The 21,380-nt window shown below is 31.1% G+C and overlaps 1 protein-coding gene across 7 annotated transcripts in view; it reads right to left on the reverse strand.

Moving 5' to 3' along the window:
- Positions 1-21,380, reverse strand: part of LOC118193788 (poly(A) polymerase alpha-like) — a 91,528-nt gene that overhangs the window by 34,938 nt on the left and 35,210 nt on the right. For all 7 annotated transcript variants that reach the window (XM_085812082.1, XM_085812077.1, XM_085812076.1 and 4 more), the window contains 3 exons: positions 1,964-2,128; positions 1,772-1,838; positions 1,608-1,689 (listed from right to left, as the gene is read on the reverse strand). In XM_085812082.1, coding sequence (XP_085668208.1) covers positions 1,608-1,689; positions 1,772-1,838; positions 1,964-2,106 — 292 coding nt within the window. In that variant the 5' untranslated portion in view covers positions 2,107-2,128. The remainder of the gene's footprint in view (positions 1-1,607; positions 1,690-1,771; positions 1,839-1,963; positions 2,129-21,380) is intronic.

Consider the following 21,380-nt stretch of genomic DNA (forward strand, 5'->3'; position numbering starts at 1 on the left):
TGATATGTAGAAATTATAAAATTAAAAATATGAAATCGTGATTTATGAAATAATGAAGTATTTATGATCTAAAGGGTATCGAAATTTACAAAAAAAAAAAAAATAAATAAATAAAAAAAAAGCTTAATATTTATATGTTTACCTTGATTAAACATTTATTTCAATGCAAGTTGTTTAAATTGCTTTGTTTTTTGTGATTATACTTTCTCTTTGATTCTGTAGCAAGACATAATCTCTTGTTTAGTTACATTGTTAAAGTTCTGTGACTGCTGTTTCGAGAATTCCGACTAACTTGTCAATCAAAATTTTCTCATTTACAGTAACTTCTCTGTCACTTTCTTCGCTATTGGTAGTGGTATTTTCTGGATCTAGAATCATACTACAGATTTCACCATTCATTAATTGATTGATGATTGAGAAGCATTGTTATCACAATGAAAAACTTCTTTTATATCATCTTCATTTATTACCATTTCTCCACATTTCTTTACAAAATCTTTTAATTCGAAAATTTCAATTTTGTTTGGTGATATCCGAAAACCTTTAAAATTAGCGTTTATCATCATCAAATTTAGCTATCCCTCACTATACATATTTGGCTGTGCATCATGAGCTTGGGAATTAATGACAAGTTGTTCTGTTACATTTTATCTTGCTTCTATCGCACACAGAGACAATTAAGCCTGAATTGTATTTGTTATTTATTACACTTACTTATGTCTATTTCTTGCACATGCTTATCAGAGTTCTGAATAAATAAATTCTCACACATACTTAAACCTTATTGAGGGCAAGCCCTAGATATCTGATGCAGTTTCTATGGGTCCTAAATTTTGCGACTTGGTGCGACCATACGACCCCTGGCGCTGGTTCTGGCTTTATGTGAATAACAAATCAGTTATTTTTAATTCAAATAGCCCTAAATGTAATCTTTGGGTCTATGAGTATCATCAACAAAATCTATTCTCAGCATATGGAAGGAAATTTTTCCCTGTCAACATTTTTACCACATTTAACTTAAATCTGTAATCAGCGCCAAGCGTAATGTCAACATAAAAGGTTACCATATTCCTTTATTATTCAATTACTAACATGAAAAAATTGTTTAGGCATCGCTACTTGAGTCATTACTCAAGTTATCATGTTTTGATAAACATGCGGTGATGAAAGGAAAGTATAATAAATAATGATTCGCCAGGTTGGCATCAGATCAACGATTTATCTATGCGGAATGTTTCAGTTTGAGATATGTGGCAAGGAAATACGCAGCAACACAGCCAAATTACCGATAGTACAAATTTATGCTAAAACGATTGTTTCTTCAATAAGAAGGTATTTTGTTTCCTGTCGAAGAGAAATTAAAAATCGGGACTTTCTAGATGTTTTATCATGTGCAGAGGGTAGGAATCAAATACAAATGCGCAAATCCCACGAGAAAAACGTAGTTAGTGGTTTTGAGGTCTGGATTTTAGATCATTCCGGATAATAGATGTCCAGATTTTCAACTTTGTACTGTATATCATATGATACCTGTATTAAAATAGTAATTATGGTACACTTTAAGCTTTTATATTTTCAGCTTGAAGAATGAAAATTTAAAAACATACCTTTGGTATGAACACCTAACCTGTACGAACCAAATGTGTATAGCTTCCCATTGGCTGTTTCAGCTACATCTGTAGGTATATTCTGAAAATAAATTAACATCACTTTATTTACAATATTCTCTTCTAGAAATAATAAAAGAAATATTTTTAATTGCTTCACCTACCTTTTGTAAACATGTGGCTTGAATCCATTGTCTCACTAAGTTGTTCAACTTACTTAAAACTTCCAATCTATAAAAAATTTCAAAATAACAAAACTTATTTCTAGATAAAATTATGTAAACTAAGGAAAATTTAATTATGGTCTTGATATCAAGCACAAAAATTTGAATAAACTGCATTATACATTACATTACCTGCAAGCAAATTCTTCATGTGATTCAAAAAGATCATACTCTTTCAGTACTTCCTCTAATTCTTTTGTTTTTTGGATGTCTTTTGCAGTAGGCATGTCTATATTAATAGGGGAGCTGACACCCAGGACTTTAGTCAAAGCCATAGTTATTTCTTGAAGAAATGCACTATAACAAAATTAAGAAAACATACTTAACTAAGTTTTTGTATTACCAAAAGAATTCTTTTGACATAACAACACAAATGGTTCCGTGATAAAAGTTCATAGAAGAAACTTCACACAACAAATATGCACACTTATGAAAATGCATATGAACATGAAAAAATAACCAACTATTTTATGCTAATTTGTTGAACAAAACATATGGCAAAATTTGAAACAGAAAAAAAATCATATTTGATAACTTCACATAATAATAATTGCATTTGGCTTTTAATAATATGATAATTTCTAAGAAGATGAAAAAACTTATTCCCTCTTTTTAGTACATTTGACAATGATAATCAGTTTGTTTCTTTTTGTGGGGGGGCAATTAATGTCAATTAATACTCTTTTTGTGAGATAATTCCCCTTTTCTTATGGGATCGATACTGGAAACCATCTGATATATTGAACCAAACTTCTGATCCCTTTAAATTTGGTACAGTGGAATTGCATTGTACAGCAAAAAGCTAATTCAAAAAACGAATAAAAGTAACTACCCACTGAACAAATAATGCATATTTCAGTATAAAGTTCGAGATCCAGTCTTCTTGGAACTTTGGCAATTCCAGATTTAAATCATCAGTTTAAATCTAGTACGATGACACGTAGATATTATAAAATTGAAAATATGAAAAAGTTTATTATGAAATAATGAATCATTTATAATTGTAATGGAATCAAAATTATTGAATAATTTATTTTAAATAAAACAAAAAACTCAATATTTATTTGTTTCCTTTATCAGGTACTTATTTCAATGTATGTTGTTTAAGATGCTTCTTATCTTTAACTTTATATGTACACATAATTTTTTGTTCAGGTATAAAGTTCCATTGTTCGGGTTCTGTTTCTATTGCTTCTGTAATAATTCTGTATTTCTGTAATGATGAGGAAAAGGGAGAGCAAGAAATGCAGAAAATACAAAGAAAATACAAAGAAGAGTGGAAAGAAGAGAGAAATTTTTGATGAAAAATTGCAGACTTTCATATGATGTGACAAGAAATGTTCATCTATATCCATACAGTGTGTTATGAAACTTTATTTGATGCTCAGCGAATTTTTAAAACTATGATAATCCATGAGTTTAAAATGCTGCTTAAAGTTTGTTTTTCTGACATAAAAATCAAGGGTATGTGCTTTAATTTTAAATAATTTATATTTTTATTGATTTTACATATTTAATACGGAAAAATAGATCACAAATATGACCAACAGACTTCACAATTAGTATTGTTAAATATTGTACAGCATATAAAATAATGAAATACATGTTATAAAAACTTAAATTTCATTAGATTTTAATCCATCTTCAAAGTATGAATATTGGATAAATAAATATATTCAAACATTGCATAAGGCTTACAAACAACTGTATTGGCAAATCATAACTCTGTTTATGTACAGTCTGGGCTGGTACAGAATTTAGAAGCCCTAGTCCTTGTTTTATTATGCATAATCAGTTGCTCAGCTATTATTATGCAGTTAAACTTGATTATGCATAATCGATTAATCATTATGTATACATAGTATCATTATGTACACATAAAACTCAATGTTTATCTTAGTGCTGATAAAAATGAAGTCTGATAAATGATGTTGATAGTTATCAAGTTTCATATTTGACGGTTACATAGATTACTACAGATAATATATACCAGTGTAAAAAAAATTAATTTAGACAGAAGTTTTTCTACCTCAAAGCAAAATACACAGCATTTAACTCAATTACACGACTAAATAATTCTAGAAGTACTCTGCCCCTTTTCTCCACTGCCCCTTTCTGTTCGTATTATTTAAATAAACCAATTTTCTGAAACTTTGTTTATGGAACCAGCAAACTGAAAATGCCCTCTAAATAACAGCTCTTGTAACTGAAAGATCGATTTAAAATGTTACTGCATTATTATGGCACTTTTTAAAAAATTTTACTGATATTTCTATTTATATTTCATGTGCATCAAAGCTGGGTAAAATAAATAGAGGAAAAAATTGTGTTTCCAACATAAAATATACATTTAAAAAAAACTTTTACAAAACACTAGTCACTTTTCTTCTTTTATGAGGAAAATAATTCCTTTCTAACTGACAAAAAAATTAAAACTAACAGTTAAAAAATTCAACGACTTTTGTAGAATTAATTATATATTTGGCAATTAATGTCAAAAGAGGATGATACAACTACATTACAAGATACGGATCAGGGCTATTTATGGTAATCAAATTTTTACATTCCACTAGATGGCACTGTGATTGCATGTGCCCCATAAATCAGAGACGTTTATAGCAATCTCAGTTTCTGTTTAAAGGTCTAAATTAACATCTTTCACATGAAATTTTTCTCCTTTATTTTAAGAAATATATTCATTTAATTTTATGGTTCCTTTAAATGTCCTACAGAAGTGTTTTATTTTTAAATATTTTTTGCTTGCATATATTATAAAAATTCTATACTTTTTAATGTTCATCTTCAGATTGATTCATGCTAGTTTAATAATTCTGATAATGATAATTTTCCTTTCATAAAGAAAAGTAAATTCAACTTTCAAAATAGCAACATCTATAAATTAACAAAGAAATAAAAATTGCAGAAGCTGGTAATTAGATTTTTATGACCTTTTTCAAGTTAGCCATTTCATAAAAATTATATTAAATATTTCTAATTTAAAATTTTAATTTCAGCTTAAATAAATTTATTGGCAAAATGGTGCACCTATTATTAAAAATTCCATGAATATATCCCTAACACTTTTTTGAAGTAATAAACATTAAATTTCTCCTGTTAAGAAATATTTGATATATAAATTCTTCATCAAGTTCCAGGATCTTATATTAATATTTGCTCTGGTACCTGCACTATATAATACTCTACATTCTGTCCCTTATCAAATAACATAGCAAATGACTTCACATAAAGCAATAGACTCACACCTTCATTTAAAGCTACTTACATTAATTTTTTTTTATTAGCTAAGCTGCTATTTTCCCCTTACTTTAATTTTGCATGCTTCTATTAGTTAATTATGACATATATTTATCTGCTCTTGAATGTCAGCATGTCAATTTTTCCCAACCATGGGGTGTATCAAAATAAAGTATTTAGAAATGCATTTAAGTAAGATGTTTCGCAAGAGATTCATAAGTGTTTTCACAAAAATATAAATGATAAGAGTATTAGAAGTTTATAACTTTAAAATTTGTACCTACAAATGTTTGATATGTGCATATTTTATTGCACAATACCTATCCCCATACTGCCTGACAGAATGCTTTAGTTGATCTACTTTTGTAATAACTACAAAACAGTGGACAACTATGACACAAATAATTTGTACTTCAGTTAACATTTTATGGGGATCAACAGATGTGTGTATATATATCATAATGTATTTTCATTGTTACACTACCAATATAATTATACTAAGAAATGTAAAGAAACCACACGCAAGAACATCCATGCAAATGATGTGCACACTTAAAAATGTTTTTTCAGTTATTCTGTAAGTTTTGACTAAAAAGCTGCTTGTTCGTTCAAAATGGTGAGATTTCTTTAGGATTATGTCTTTTATGATAACCACTTTGCATTTTATTCATGTTTTAATGACTTTCTTGAAGTTTTAAATCTTGTTTTCTAGGATTTATCCTCTTAAAGCTCTGTTTAATACTCTCATACACTTCTAATTTTTCTGCTAGCTCATGTGGAGTTTTAAATTTCATCCATTGGTCCAGAAAATGATCCTTTACTTCCATGGGAACTCTATATTTAATTTGCTCGGTAACTATTACATCTTTCAGATTCTCAAATGTCTTAATTTCTAAATCCCCAATCCACTCTAAAAAATAACTATAATGTTCATGAGCATAATTTCTCCAAGAGTCTTTTGATGTGGATAAAAGCATTGTTTCAGCTTTTCACTGTTAAGTTTACATCTTCTTAAGATTAGATTTTTCACATATTTGTACTTAGTCGCATCTTCAGATGGTTCTCTGACTAACATATTGGAGATTTCAGTGGGTAAAACACTCAAAAGATAAGCCATCCAATCTTTCTTAAGAACCTAAGCCATTTCAGCTTTTCTCTTAAAATTTATCAAATATAGTCGCATTTTATCCCTTTTTTCGTCGAACTTTGGAGTAATTTGTGACAACTGGATTTTGTTGCTTAATTCTACTATATTCGCTGTTGATTCTCTAGCTTGTATTACCTGATTTTCAATTTCAAGCTGCTTTATTTCTAATTCATATGCCCTTGCTTCTCGAGCCAGATTTCTTCTCTCGCTTCCTGAGCCAGCTCTCGCTTCTTCAGCCAGACATTCAGCAATTATTCGGTTTAGAATTAATTTAACTTCTTCCTCACGGTAAAACTGACGTTCAGTGATTATTTTTTAATTTCTGGAACATTACTAGTTAGCGGCACTTCCTCACCTAATTCTTCAGCTACTTCTATAAAATCTTGTTTTTTACCCTTGGCAAGAAATGACATGTTTATAAATAAAAAACACTCTTCAACAGCGTTTCAAAATTAATCTTAAAAAGCTTTTAGTCAATATTAAAAAATTCAAATCAACTTGCTCAATATAGCCTTTTTTTTAATTAGAAATTCAAGTATGAGACATTTTTTTTTTTTTTTTCCTTTCTAAAACACTTAATGCAATAAAATGTATGTGCTTTCCAATAAACAAAAATCTGCAACGCTTGCTCTTAATAAATTATACTAGAGTAAATACAAAAGAATTCAAGCCTCTAGCCAAGAGCTCAAATTTAGGAATAAGAATATTATAATATTAGCGTAATAAATTTGACATTCTAATACAAGAGTTCAAATTTTAGAATTGAAATATTCTAATATTAACGTACTAAATTTGCGACAAGAGCTCAAATTTCAAACGAACATTAAATATTTTGATGCTTTAATCCAAAAGTTTAAAATCAGAATATTGTTCTTTAACTTAAATTCAATAATAGGATGAAACATTTTCTTAAAAAATGGCACCACATTCATAAAAATTTATACTCGCAAGTACTGTATTTCTTTTGTTTTTAAATGCTTTTCTCGTCTGCACGGATATTCCTGGAGGTGGTTTCTTTACATTTCTTAGTGGAATCATGTTGGTAGTGTAACAAAGCAAATACATTACAATATGTATGTATGTGTGTGTATACTCGCAAGTACTGTATTTTTTTTGTTTTTAAATGCACTGGTTTCACCTTTCTATCCCAGAGACTACCACCAGATATTTATTGTTTTATATGTCTGTAATAAAGTTTTAAAGAAATCTCACCATTTTTGAATGAACAACCAACTTTTTAGTCAAAACTTACAGAATAACTGAAAAAACATTTTCAATTGTGCGCATCGTCTGCACGGATATTTTTGGAGGTGGTTTCTTTACATTTCTTAGTGTTTCTTAGTGGAATCATGTTGGTAGTGTAGCAAAGTAAATACATTACAATATGTATGTACGTATGTGTGTGTGTATACATACACACATGCATAACATATACATTTCTGAATCCAGTCCCGATGCTTAAAAATTAATAATGCTGTATGCTTGTGCGAATGTAAAAATGAAGCTTCCACAGTATATCTAGATGTCATTACATGAATTAATGAATTTATCCGTATCACAACCTGTACTGTACCTTCTAAATTCCTGTACAGTACAAAGTCCGAAATCCGGACTCGTCGGGACTTCGGAGATTCCGGATATTGAATCATCAGTTTAAATCTAGTAAGATGGCATGTAGAAATTATAAAATTAAAAATATGAAATCGTGATTTGTGATCTAAAGTGTATAAAATTTACAAAAAAAAAAAAAAAAAAAAGCTTAATATTTATTTACCTTATTAAACATTTCTTTCAATGCAAGTTGTTTAAATTGCTTCGTTTTTTGTGCTATTCTTCAATTCTCTTCAATTTTAGACAAACATAATCTCTTGTTCAGTTACATTGTTGAAGTGCTGTAACTGCTATGTGTAGAGAATTCTGACTACTTGTCAATCAAAATTTTTTCGTTTTAAGTAACTTCGCTGTCACTTTCTTCACTATCGGTAGAGGTATTTTCTGGATATAGAATAATACTACAGATTTCGCCATTCGTTAATTGACTGATGATTGGAAGCATTTTCATCACAATGAAGAACTTCTTTTATAGTATCTTCATTTATTACAGTCAAGAATCGGGACTCTCCTGATGTTTTATTATGCACGAAGGGGGGAATCAATTGCGCATGCGTAAAGTCTATGAGGAAAACGTTGTTGGCGGTTTTGACAAAGAATAGGTCCGGATTTTAGTTCATTCTGAATATTGGGCGTCCGGATTTCGGACTTTGTACTGTACACCTCTTATATTTCATTTTGAAAAAAAATTAGGCCATTGATTACTTCATTTCTAAACAACTGAAATGCTATTTCCATTCATATCTTTTCAAAGTTATTGGGAAAAAGATGCTTTTTATTAATGTGTGACACTGCTTTTAAAGTTACACCATCAAAATCTTTCTTCCATGCATAAATTGTTTTCTAGCCGCACTTCTCCAAATGGTGTACAAAACCCATGTTTCAAAAAGGCATTTCGTACGCATTTTATTAAATGTGGAAAGCTAGATATAAAATTTGATTTACGTGTTTCACCACATGGATGATTTATCTGATATTCAACTGTATCAGTTTTATTCAATTTATTACATATGCCAACAGAGGTAGGAAGTAAGATGGAGTGGCTGTAACCCGTTTCACTCCATACACTGCTTTGAAGCACTGGCAATCTCTTCGTGGTGATGAATACACTGGATGATTTATCATTAAGATCAATGGGTTTTGACACGATCGAATGTAAATATTTTGTAATTGCATCATAAATATACATATTGTGTATATTTTCTTTTTCTACAATATTTTAGAGTCCTAAATATATGAAAGAAATACATCTTTAAACATCAATTCATTCTGAACGGAATCAAATGCTATACTTTTCACAGAACAATTTAATTTGAATGAAATATTTTCACAAGTCTCGTTAATTACATTAGAAAAATTTTTGTAAGGTAATTTGATTTCATTCGGTTAAGGCTTAGAAAAATTAAGATCAAAGTTTATTGTATTATTAATATTAAAATTATGCATTATTTCTTTTCTCTTTATTGAGCTCCTTCCGAAAATACTTTCTCAAATATGACATTATTTTTTAGCTTCTGAGGCCTCTTCTAAATGGAAAAAATGTAAGTTAATTTATAGTCAATGCTCTAGACAATATGATACAATACTCTCTATACAATTTGGTCCATTTCAAATTAGAGCACTTTTTATTTTAATAGTGGAATATGTTAAATAGTACTTAACTTTCTCTGAATATTTCTGGAAGGGAGTAAAAAAAAAAAATTTTTAAAACATTATTTAAAATTTGCAATCGACCTCATTTTTGCCCAGTTTTACTTTTGGTCTATGCAGGAGCATTGCTATGTGACTTCTTGTCTGCTTATAATCTTCTATTACTTGAAATCCCAGTGTTTTTTAGAAATGAGAGTCAGGCTCGATGCCCAGTAGGTGGTTTCTTCGTTGATAGCAAAATTATCTGTGTATTTATTGCAGCAACGTTCAACATGGAATAAAAAATAGCCGTAGGCCCACAACTTGTTTTTTAAAGCCGTTGAATACGTTGCAGCCATTTCATCCACGATATCCACAAATTTTATTTTTAGCAGAAATTCTAACATATCCATGGGATTTTATTTTACTTCATCTTGTTATATTGTTTATTCCCAGAAAATAATCGCTTTCATTTGAATCAGAAATATCACCCTCAATCCATACGAGAAATATCCATACATTTATGCAGATTTTTTATTATTTCATTTCTTTAAATATAATGCAAGACATTTGGTGGCAACAGTTTGAAAAGTGAAACAGACATTTATGGTGATTCAACATGAAATCGCAAAACGAAAACAATAGTCCTTCAGTAACAAAGCCTCTTTGGACTAAAAATCCATTGAAATTGTTCAATGGTTAATTCTCAATACAGAAAAGCAAGGATTTTTGTGGAAGAGGGATTTCAGTTAATTTCACTCTTCCTCCTCCAGCCGAACTGGCATTGAAGTTGACAGAATTCCTTTCCTATTTTGTTTATTTTCTTTAAATTTCATTGATTTTTCTAAATTGGCGTATTGCTTGTTTGAAGAATTTTAGTTTTAACATTTATTAAATTCTTTCATGCATTTATAGGATTATTTGAAATTGATTACTTATGAATTTCACATTTTGGTCTTTGTGAAAAAGTGGTTTCAAATTTCTTAGTTTATGTGTTTACTAGTAATGTTTCAGCAGCTTAATGCGCGAAATATATATACACACAAAAACTTTAAAAATCTAAAATCTTAATTTGGTCAAAATAACAAAACAAAATCTAGAATCCATAGTTGATTGAATTTACAAGAAATGTACGTTTTATTATATACTTTATTAAGTTTGAAAATTCAGATATTTAAAATAAATATTTTATTAATTAAATATTTTATTAGGCGGAAACATGTGTTATAAGTTAGAAGCATATTACCCGTGTTTCTGTACCGTATATTTTTTTTAAAGTTTCAACGCCTAGGCTCATTAAATAGGTCTAGGATAGAACATTAAAAATTAAAGGGAACAGCTTGAGTATAGGACCCCATTCGCGATTTTTTGGCTTACCAGAAATGTCGCCAAGCCACGGAAAAGCCGTTAAAATTGAAAACACAAGTTAGAGAAAGCCCGTTTTAACCAGAAAAAAATTTTAGAATATATGTTTAAACAGCAAATTTGAAGGTACATAAGTAAGTACGGGCATATTTTAAGTAGTAATATTGAAAATATAAGCCTTGTAAAAGCAGTAAAATTGAAAATAGATGTTAGAATGCACATTTTCACAAGAAAAATTTTAAATACAAATTTAGAATGTATATTTAAACAGTGAAACTGAAAATTAATAAATAATTGGACGTATATTTTTAGCAGTCATACTGAAAATACAAATTACAGGCTGTAAAATTGAAAATACGAGCTCAGAATACATGTTTAAATTAAAAATATGAAAATAAGAGTTAATGCATGTTTAAATTAAAAGTAAAGAAAAGTTTGAAAATGCACAAGTACATGGAGGGATATTTTAAGCAGCAATATTAAAAATGCAAGTTTTAAGTTATGAAATTGAAAACAGGAGTCCAGAATACATGTTTAAATTAAAAATAAAAGAAATGCTGGAAATTTAGTAAAGTTTACAAAATTATGATAAATTTACAAGGAAATCCTATACTCTGCCCAATTTATGTCCCTTACAATTTCTAGAAATTTGTCGAATACATCAATATTTTGCTCCTTTGAAGAAAATGACACTTTCCAGTTTAAAACACGCGGGAATGCGACAGGGTTGCCGATGTCGAGTATTCTAGATTTTACTGGGTTACCAGAAAAACAACCGTCCAAAAAGTGCGACAAGCCAAAAATCGCCAATGGGGTCCTATACTCAAGCTGTACCAAATAAAGTAAGCATGTCATTATTCAAATTTTCGTTCATTACTGACAGATAGACAAAGTAGACAGATGTCTTTTGTTGCACCCGCTAAGTCTTTCTGCACCGATGGACGAAAAATCAAGCATAGGTGCGAAGGAAAGGTATATAGAAACGGGGGCAATTTCATATTTCAGAGGAGAGTAAAAAGGAACTTCGTATATTTTATACGAGTTCGAAAGGCCAGGAAGAAAAGATGGGACAAAATAAAGTAAAAAATAAATGGCCCAAAAGTAATGAAGAGGGAAAAAAATTATATTTATAATTAAAAATGGGGGGGCTATAGAAAGAAAAGGAAAGGAAGTAAGAGAATTTTGTTAAAAAAAAAACACGATTGTGTCCATGAGTGTAGTCAAAGGAAGTTGTTGTCATTGACGTTAAATAGAGTCTTCCAGGTGTGTGTAATGAGTGTGTTTTGTAAAGCTGAATAGATGTAAAGATGGGGGAAAATTAATAATAAAATATAAATATTGGGGGTCCAGTCACATAACAGTATAAGTCTAGTTTAGAAGTTAACTTTTGCTATAACACGGAAACTAAAATTTAAAAATTTTTAAATTAAACTTTTATTTTTTAACATGGGAAACAATACGTTAGCCTCTACCTTGAGACACAGTAACAGAAGACACATAAGATCAAGATACATATAATATCATGCAAAATTATACATTAACTTAAGTAACATCATCTATTGAAGTTTCCAACATATTCATATACTCAGAACACACCATCAGATAAAATCATAAATTTAAAACAAGGCGAGAACACATAAGCAAAAATATATAAGTAAATAAATTACAGAGTTTTTTAAATATTAATTAATTTTTTTTAAAAATAAGCATTTTGAAATCGTTAAAATATTTAAACAATTACAGTTACAGTTTGAAAGTATAAATTGCAACGGGACTCTGAGGAAGCTAGCTATTTGAGAGATTAAATGAAGGATAACTGGATAATAGATCTTAAATAGAGTATAACCATGTGCCTTGGCACCATTTGCCAAGCTGGCAAAGATGATAAATGTCCTAACAGCGCAAAACGAAGCTGCAAAATAATAATAATAATAATAATAATAAAAAGGCTTAAAATATTTTTAAGACCTAAACTTATGAGAGTTAAAGAAATGAAAAGGAAATATTATGCTTTAAGGAAAATTCATTTCTGAAGTTTAATGCAGTAAACTACCCTCACCCTCCCAAATAAATAAGTAAATAACAACCTGGGTCGGAAGATCGCGGTTATCCAAATATAAAATTCAAGGAAGAAAATAAACGCACTTACCACGGGAATAAATGCCTGAAAAATGTTTAGATCAATCGTCGTTCACACAAAAACTGCAGACGGTTCCAAACTTCACCGAACCCTGCTATATAGAGTTCTGATAATGTATCCGAAAAACAGCTAAATTTATATTCCGTTGCAGATTGAGGAATGAATAAAGGTGGCCCCGAGGCCTTTGTGATTTCACAAAGGTAAGCAACTTCCTTGCTTACAAGACTATCAACAAAGAGGCCTTTTAGAGAATATAATTTTGTTTACACTTAAATGTTGAATGCACTTAGATCCAAAGAATTTAAATTAGAACGTCCCCATTTCTTCACGTTATTTGCTTAGAAATGGAAGGGGTGTTTAGCACCCGAGGGTTGGGACTCAAGGTCAAACCTCCATTGAAACTGAGTGATTGTTAAGAAATATTGCAGATTCTGAATCATTTTTGGTGATAAGGAGTTACTTGAGAATTAAATGAAAGAGAGCTTAAGTTGCGCCTTAGACCAGCTCCGGTACTTCTTAGTTTTGGGGATAAATCATAATTTAAGTCGGAATGTACCTGAGCCTTAAAAAAAAGGCTCCGGCACTTCTTTTGTGTAACTGAACAACAATTTCAGTAGAAATTTTGAACTCGAAAATTTTATTTTTAGTAATAAAATTATATTAAAGATCGTTAATTAAATTTTAATTTATCTCTTTGTATTTCATTAAATTTTAATTACTTTAATAATTAATAGTAGCCCAAAGGAGCGTTATCCCCGAAAAGCTATTTCTCACAAAATGGTATTTTGCGTATTATATTATTGCCTATATTATATTTAAAGAAATTAAATAACAAAGAATTTGCATGAATGTATGCATGTTTTTTGCATTGTGAGAAAACGACGTTATTGTGCATTTTATAAAACTTTTTCAAATGAATTTTTAATTAACAAACTCAATGATTTGAAAGCGAGCAATGGCAACACTGTACGGGAAGAAACATTTTTATCTCCAGCGGCGAGACCGTCTATGGGAAATTCTAAAGATATGCTGTTTTTAAATATTTTTAGCCTAAAGGAACATGAATCCAAATGCTCTCGAAACGTGTATAGGTATGTCAATAAAGAAAAAAACCCCTTTGGCGTAATATAAAATCCTTTAAAAAATTTTTTTAATATTTTTTTTTAAATTTCAAATTGAAATTTAAAAAAAATTATTATGCTATTTTAGTCATTTTATTTACCTATTTATTTATTCTTGTTCCTCTTTCCTGACGATCTTCCTTAAGGCTCCGGCACTTTTAATTTTAGAAATTAAGCTCTCTCTCTCTATATATATATAGATAGATAGATAGATAGAAAGAAATGTAATGGGTTCTTTCTTGGCCTTTATTTTCACAATCATTTGTCATAGTCGTCAAATTAAAAAGGAGGGGGGGAAAGAACTTTCGACAAATAACGAAATCTAACTTTTAATGCGATCTCCCGTTTCTTGTATTTATATTTGGATACTTATATTTGCAAGTACTTATATTTTATATACTTATATATGGAAAAATTTTATACGCTTTATGAAAAAATAAAATGATAAGAAGCGTGTCTAACAAACGACAAAAATTGACCAGAATATTTAGTTTCGAAATTTGCGTCTTTTTATAGCATTTTCAACTTGTCTCGAGGGATCGATTAATGAATTTACAATAATTCAAGGAAATAAGTTTAAATAAAGTGCGGCAAAAAAATGTGTATGGTTTAGTAGGCCGTACAAGGAAGTAATATGGTGCCCACATTTTTTTTTTTTTTTTTTTTTTATTAATTCTGTGACTGAATACTGCTGAAACACAAATTCGAAAAGAAAATTAATCGATACTAAATTTCTTTTGAGTACCCCCAACTTTCCCCCTTTATATTTTGCCAAATTTCCGTAACAAAGCGGATTTTATCGCTTAGATGAAACAACTGAAAAACAATTCAACTGCAATTTAATATCATCTTATATAGGCTAAATTTGAGGGCTGCTTATCTCGTAGCCGCTCCAATGGCTGTTACCAGACCATCCTATTCAATAAAATTAGAAAATCCTGTACGAAAGGCATCATTTAAACAAATAGCACTCGTGCGCTTTCCATATTCAACTAACCAATCTAACCAACTTGTTCAGAAGTGCTAATGCTATAAAAAATGGTAAAGCACAAACAAAGAACGTCTATGTTCTTTAACATATTCTTTGGCACAAATATGTCACTTAAAAAGAAAAAAAATCATTAACAAAAGTCATTACAAAGTAAAGAGGAAAAAAAAAAAAAAAAAACTGAATGGTTTCAGATATTAACGGTTGCCCAAAAGGGTTTGCTAAGGTTATTTATGTTTTCTCTGAGCTGGAAGCCTACCAGTCTGCTGTTGAATTCATTCCTGTTTTGTCATTTAGATTTATTATTAAGCATAATTTTCTTCGCACTTATGCCTAATGCAATTCAACAACAAAATTATAAGAATTTTAAAAGCAGCAAAGCGACATGTTCAGTTTTCTTGGTAACATGCCTTGCAAAACCTTTGCCTTTTTTTTTGTCTTTTTATTATTAACGTTTTGTGCGTTAGCTTTATTTATTATATATCGCGTTCTTCGCACTTAAGCTACAGTAAATTCAATTCAGCGGGAAAATTAAAAAATATTTAAAAACGGCATATCTTTAGAATTTCCGACAGACAGTCTCGCACGCTGGAGATAGAAATATTTTATTCCATGCACTGTTGCCACTGTTCAATTTCGAATCGTCGAGTTTGTTAAGCAAAAAAATCATTAATTTTACAAAATATGAAATAGATTATAAAGTAAATACAAAATTTAAAATTCGGGTTTCCAGGTTCAGGTGGAGGAGTACGTTATTCAGAATTGGATGGCTGTAGGCACCGTCGTTTTTTCACAGTGCGCGAAACATGCATACATTTATGCAGATTCTTCATTATTTAATTTCTTTAAAAAGAATGCAGGGCAGTAATGTTTGCTAGCAATGGTTTGAAAAAGCGATATCCCGTGTAAACCTCAAAACGCAAAACCCCGTTTTGGGAGCAGAAGTCCGTTTGGGCTAACGCCTCCTTTATGCTAATAAATCACCTAAAGATAAAGAAATAAACGATCAGACAAATGAGATGACATATGAAGTGACAAATGAGATCATATGAGATGTCACTTGAAATGGAGAGGCCAGTCCTGGTAAAGATTAATGTACTAAGAATGTACGAAGTTTTAAACAGGATATATGAAGCAGATGATGCAGCTTTGAGCTTAAAATTAATATATATATATTTAAAAAATATGTATATAAAGTATATAATCTAAAAATATATATAAAAACACATAGAAATATAAATAGAAAGTATATAAAAGTTGAAACTATCTTTGAACACTCAGATATGCATTTTGAGTTCATAAAACATAACGAAGTGTGATAATTACTTGGTGTAAATGCATGATTTTAAAAGTCTTGCTGAAGTCTGTTGCTTAAGGCAATATCAGTTTTTTCAAGCACAACTTTGGCAATTTTAAACTGAGTCAAGTAAATTTTCGGTTTCGGAGCGGTTCTTGTAAACATCAGAGTGAATGATTCATCTTTCTGACTGCCCACCAGCGGCTGAGCGGTAAAGTCGCTGAACACTGGTAGTTCGGTCCGAGGTTCGAATCCCGCGAACGGGCTGGCTGCATGGGCGTTTTCGTGGTTTTCCCCATGTGTAACGTGTATACGAGCCAGTTTCCCTTAAAAAGTCCTCCACGAAGGCATCCCTCCCCTTAGGCAGATAGCCCTCGAGGCTTTGCCATAATCACACACACATCTTTGTGACTATTAGGTTTTGAATTGTTCTCCCAAGCAGTAACCTGGATGTTGTTGTTATTATTATTTATGTGTTGCGCCCTAAGATACTACACGGAAGGGAGTGACGTCTTCGTGGAGGACTTTCTAGAAGAAACTGGCTCTATTAACACGTTACGCATGGGGAAAACCACGAAAACGCCCATGCTGCCAACCCGTCCGCGGGATTCGAATATCCTGGATGTTGGTTGGCCAAATGCTGTTTGTTTAAAATGTCAGAAAATTTTCCTTACTAAGAGGTCTTTTAGTTTTGAACTGTTTAATCTTTTTGAAAAAAGTGATCTATGAATGTACTCACACAGGAATACAAGAAATATACTACTAATAATTACACTAGAAACATATGACAGTTAAAGAAATTTGATGTTAATATTGTTCGTATAGATCAGGGCTTCTTAAACTTTTTTTCAATTGCGACTTCTTTTTATAACTGAGACTTTTTCGCGACTCCAGGACCCATAATATTTACGAAAATTTTGTGAGACCCCCTATCAACATTGCGCAAATCCGACATATGCGTAAGTGAAACTGTTAATTTTGTCACTTGTACAGGAATATACTATTGCAGTTTAAGGTCATTAACTTTAATTTCTAATTTTAAGACATAGAACGATGTGAAAATTTTAAATAAGTAGCAGACGAAATGACAACGTCGAGTGGAAAGCAAGTAAAATGAACGTTTATATTATAAAAAGAATGCGTCAAAACAGTTTCGTTTTTTTTTTTTTTCCTTCTTTGTCTGTATTGTCTTACTTTATCTATTTTCAGATACGCCGTGTAAAAATAATTGGTAATTGTAAAATTATTATAATGAATTACAGAAAGATCAAAACTGCTAAAATTTTTGGCGACCCCCTGCTGCTGGTCGCGACCCACAGTTTAATTAATTCTGGTATAGATAAACAGTTAAAAATTTTAAAAAATAAACTAATTTGGCGATATAGCCCTCTTTGGCGAACTTGCAAAATGCAGGTTCCGAAAATTTGGAAAGTCGCCAAATTGATATATTCATGCAACGGAAATGTAAAAATAATGAAAGAAGAGCTAACGAACACAAGTAAAGATATTTTGGCCGTCAATGGACACAAATTTAAAATAGAAGGTTTTAACAGAACTGCTGGAAATTTAATCTTTGAAAAATGAAGTCAGAATACAAGAAATTCTATAAAAAATTTTTCTGTGGACCAGGGCTTAATTTCTAAGATTAGAAGTGCCGCAGCCCTATGGAAGACCGTCAGCAGAGAGGAACAAGAGTGAATAAATAAATAAAATGACTATTAAACTCTAATAATTTTTAAATTAAATAGTTAATTATTATCAAATTAATTAATAGCTATTTAATTAATGTTTATAAATAGTTATTTAATCAATAATTATTTATTGAAATAATTAAAGATTGAAGTGATTAACTAATTAAAATTAAATAAAATGTAAAGAGATAAATTGAAATTTAATACGCGATTTAATATAATTTTATTGTTAAAATAAAATTTTCGAAATAAAATTTCTACTGGAATTGTTATTCAACTACATAAAAGAAGTGCCGCAGTCTTTTTATTCAGGGCTCCGGTGCGTTCCGACTAGAATTATGATTTATTACAAAAACTAAGAAGCACCGGAGCCGAGATACGGTGGGTTCTGGCCCAATTTAAGTTCTGATCGTAGGGGGAGGGGGAGTTTTTTTATCATCACAAAAATTAAAGATACTTAAAGTACAGCTGATGAAAATTCCAAGCCGAAACAGAATGAGGGTATGAGTGTGTGGAAAGAAAAAATGAGGGGAATCTTGGTGAGAGAGAACGTTCTCTTTGACCGCAGCTCTCTGTTGATATAATTATAGCCATCTTTATTTATTATTTTTCATAAGATTCTAGCATTATACAACAGTTGGTAATAGTAGCAGGTCATGTGGTTCTTTTCTTCGTAACTATCCCGTAGAGACGCCACATTCCTTATCAGTAGTCTGTTCTTATCAGCAACTCACACCCTTCGGATGCCCCCCCCTTTTCGTGCTTAGGAATTTCTTGAGAGGGAAAAATGGGAATCTCTTGACCACCGATGAGTATAGATTGTGATTTTTGTAACTAAGATACCCGACTTTTTTTTTCACGTCTCATACTTAGAATTATGAGCAAATAAAAATACAGTGTGACGGAATTTGTTAAACTTGTATTATAATAAATTAAAACGGTTAAATTAATAAATTAATTTTATATTTAAATAATATTTAAGAAAAATAAACTGTATAATTTATTTTTTGCTGAAATGCTCTCACACTGTGTATGGATTTACGATTTTGTCAATTGCTGTTTTTCTGAAATATACATGAATTTTTTGGGAACAGTAATATTTAATGTTACTTTAGTTAAAATATTATGTACATCTCTGTGATGATATATGTCTTTTCTAGTTAGGTCTCAAGATAAGGGCATACACTTTACCACGTAGGAATTCATTCATTCATTTATTTTTTTTTTTTTTAAACTTAGCTAAAGTTTGCTTCTTAAAGACACTAATTTTTGCAGATGAACGCCTTAACTACACTCATGGACACAATCGTATTTTAGGATATTTTCTACTTCTTTTCCTTTTCTTTCTATAGGCCCTTTTTTTTCCTCCTCTATTATTTTTGGGCCATTTATTTTAAATTTTATTTTTGTCCCATCTTTTCTTTCTGGCCTTTTGAACTCGTAAAAAATGTACGAAGTTCCTTTTTACTCTCCTCAAATACGAAATTGCCCCCCTTTCTATATACCTTTCCTTCGCACCAATGCTTGATTTTTCGCCCATCGGTGCAGAAAGACTTAGCTGGTGCAAAGCAAGATATCTGTTTACTTTGTCTGTCTGTCTGTCGAGCAGATGGCTGTCAGGGGTAAATGAGTCCTCAATCGGACTCCTAAATGTAAAGTTGCTGGTTACGCTCCCCCCCCCAAATTAGTGGATACTGTGGGATGACGATGTATAGGACGTGCTTGAGCAGTTTATCTCAGTATTTCACTCTTATTGTACTCGTTGTCACTTAACGCACATTTAAGAACACAAATTTTCCTTCCTGCGAGGATAACTAACTGTAAGCATCGGTAACAATACACTAGATACGATGGCATGGCGAGAAATTTAGACATTCCTAAACAAACTCCCCCAAATTTATTGCATTGCGGAAAGGTTTCCGCATGTGAGTGAGCGGACTTTATTTGAACGTCTCACGTTCTCCTGAGCTCGTTTTTCTAGGGAAATAAGAATATTGCATAGTGTGCTTATTGTTAAACTAAAACGTTAGGAATTCTAAATTTTGTTCCCTTTAAATTGTGGTTCAGTTTTATAAGAAGAAGTACCGGAGCTCATCTTATTTAGGGCTGCGGTGCGCTCTGGCTAAAGTTGTAATTTATCTTAAAATTCTAGAAGCACTGCTGTGGACAGATGTGTCATATTTTTGTCATTTTAGTGCAATACAAATACTACTGCTTTACGTAATAATAAGTATGTAGTGGATTACTTACTGAAGGTATAAAGCGAACAGAATGCAAAAAATGTGAACAAATAATTATCCGATTTACGCAATTATAATCAACGAATGGAATCAAATTCCAAAAGTTTAAAAATTTCTAGGTCATCAGTGGTCGAGTGCTTTTCCTGATGACTAATGATAAATTTTAGGGATAAAATATGATAACATTTTCCCTTCGAATTTGAAGGGACTACTTCACATTTAAATCTGCCACCTGATTCCTTTTTAGAGCCTATCTCATCAGCTGATGAGACGATAATTTCTTCTATTACTTCCTCAACCGTAATCTCCACTGAACTTTCATATTCTTTCGAAATCTCAGGTCAGATTTTTCAGTTAAATATCCTCTTCGCTAAAAGCTGTTAATTTCAAAAGTCTAATGTATAATCTTGAAACAATATCCAGATTACACTCTAGCCCACCAGGGGCCGAGCGGTAAAGTCGCCGAACACTGGAAGTTCGGTCCGAGGTTCGAATCCAGCAAACGGGCTCGCTGCATGGGCGTTTTCATCGTTTTTCCTATCTGTAATGTGTATTCGAGCCAGTCCCTTAGCAAATCCTCCACGAAGGCATTCATGGATGAGTTTCAGTGCATTTTGTGACGAAAACTTTTTCTTTTTAGCTCGAAAGGGCTACTTTTCTTGAACAGAGAAGGACAAAACCTCTGTTTTCTGGGATCGAATCAGAGCCGTTCTCTCTCTGAAATGGTTACAGCCGAAAACATCGCGGACGAAAACGTCGTGGAGAAAACAACGCAAGGCGAAAACGTCGTGCTACAAAACATCATGAGAGAAAACATCACAAAGAGAAAACAGCGCAATTCTAAAATATCGTGGTACAAAACATCGTCGTCGGAAATATCGCGGTAAAAAATAAAGTATCTACAAATCATCGCATGACGATAACATCGGAGACATGCTTTTTTTCAGGCTTTCATAACTGTAAATGGATATTCCCATAATGATTTGTGAGCGCAAGATGGAAGGAAGGATAACTTTTACTTTCATATTTTTTATTAACTAATAAATTTTTGCGGAGAAAAAAGAA

The sequence above is a fragment of the Stegodyphus dumicola genome, chromosome 2 (assembly GCF_044657685.1).
Source record: "Stegodyphus dumicola isolate Sdum_Otavi_A_Nest chromosome 2, ASM4465768v1".
Classification (NCBI taxonomy): Eukaryota; Metazoa; Arthropoda; class Arachnida; order Araneae; family Eresidae; genus Stegodyphus; species Stegodyphus dumicola.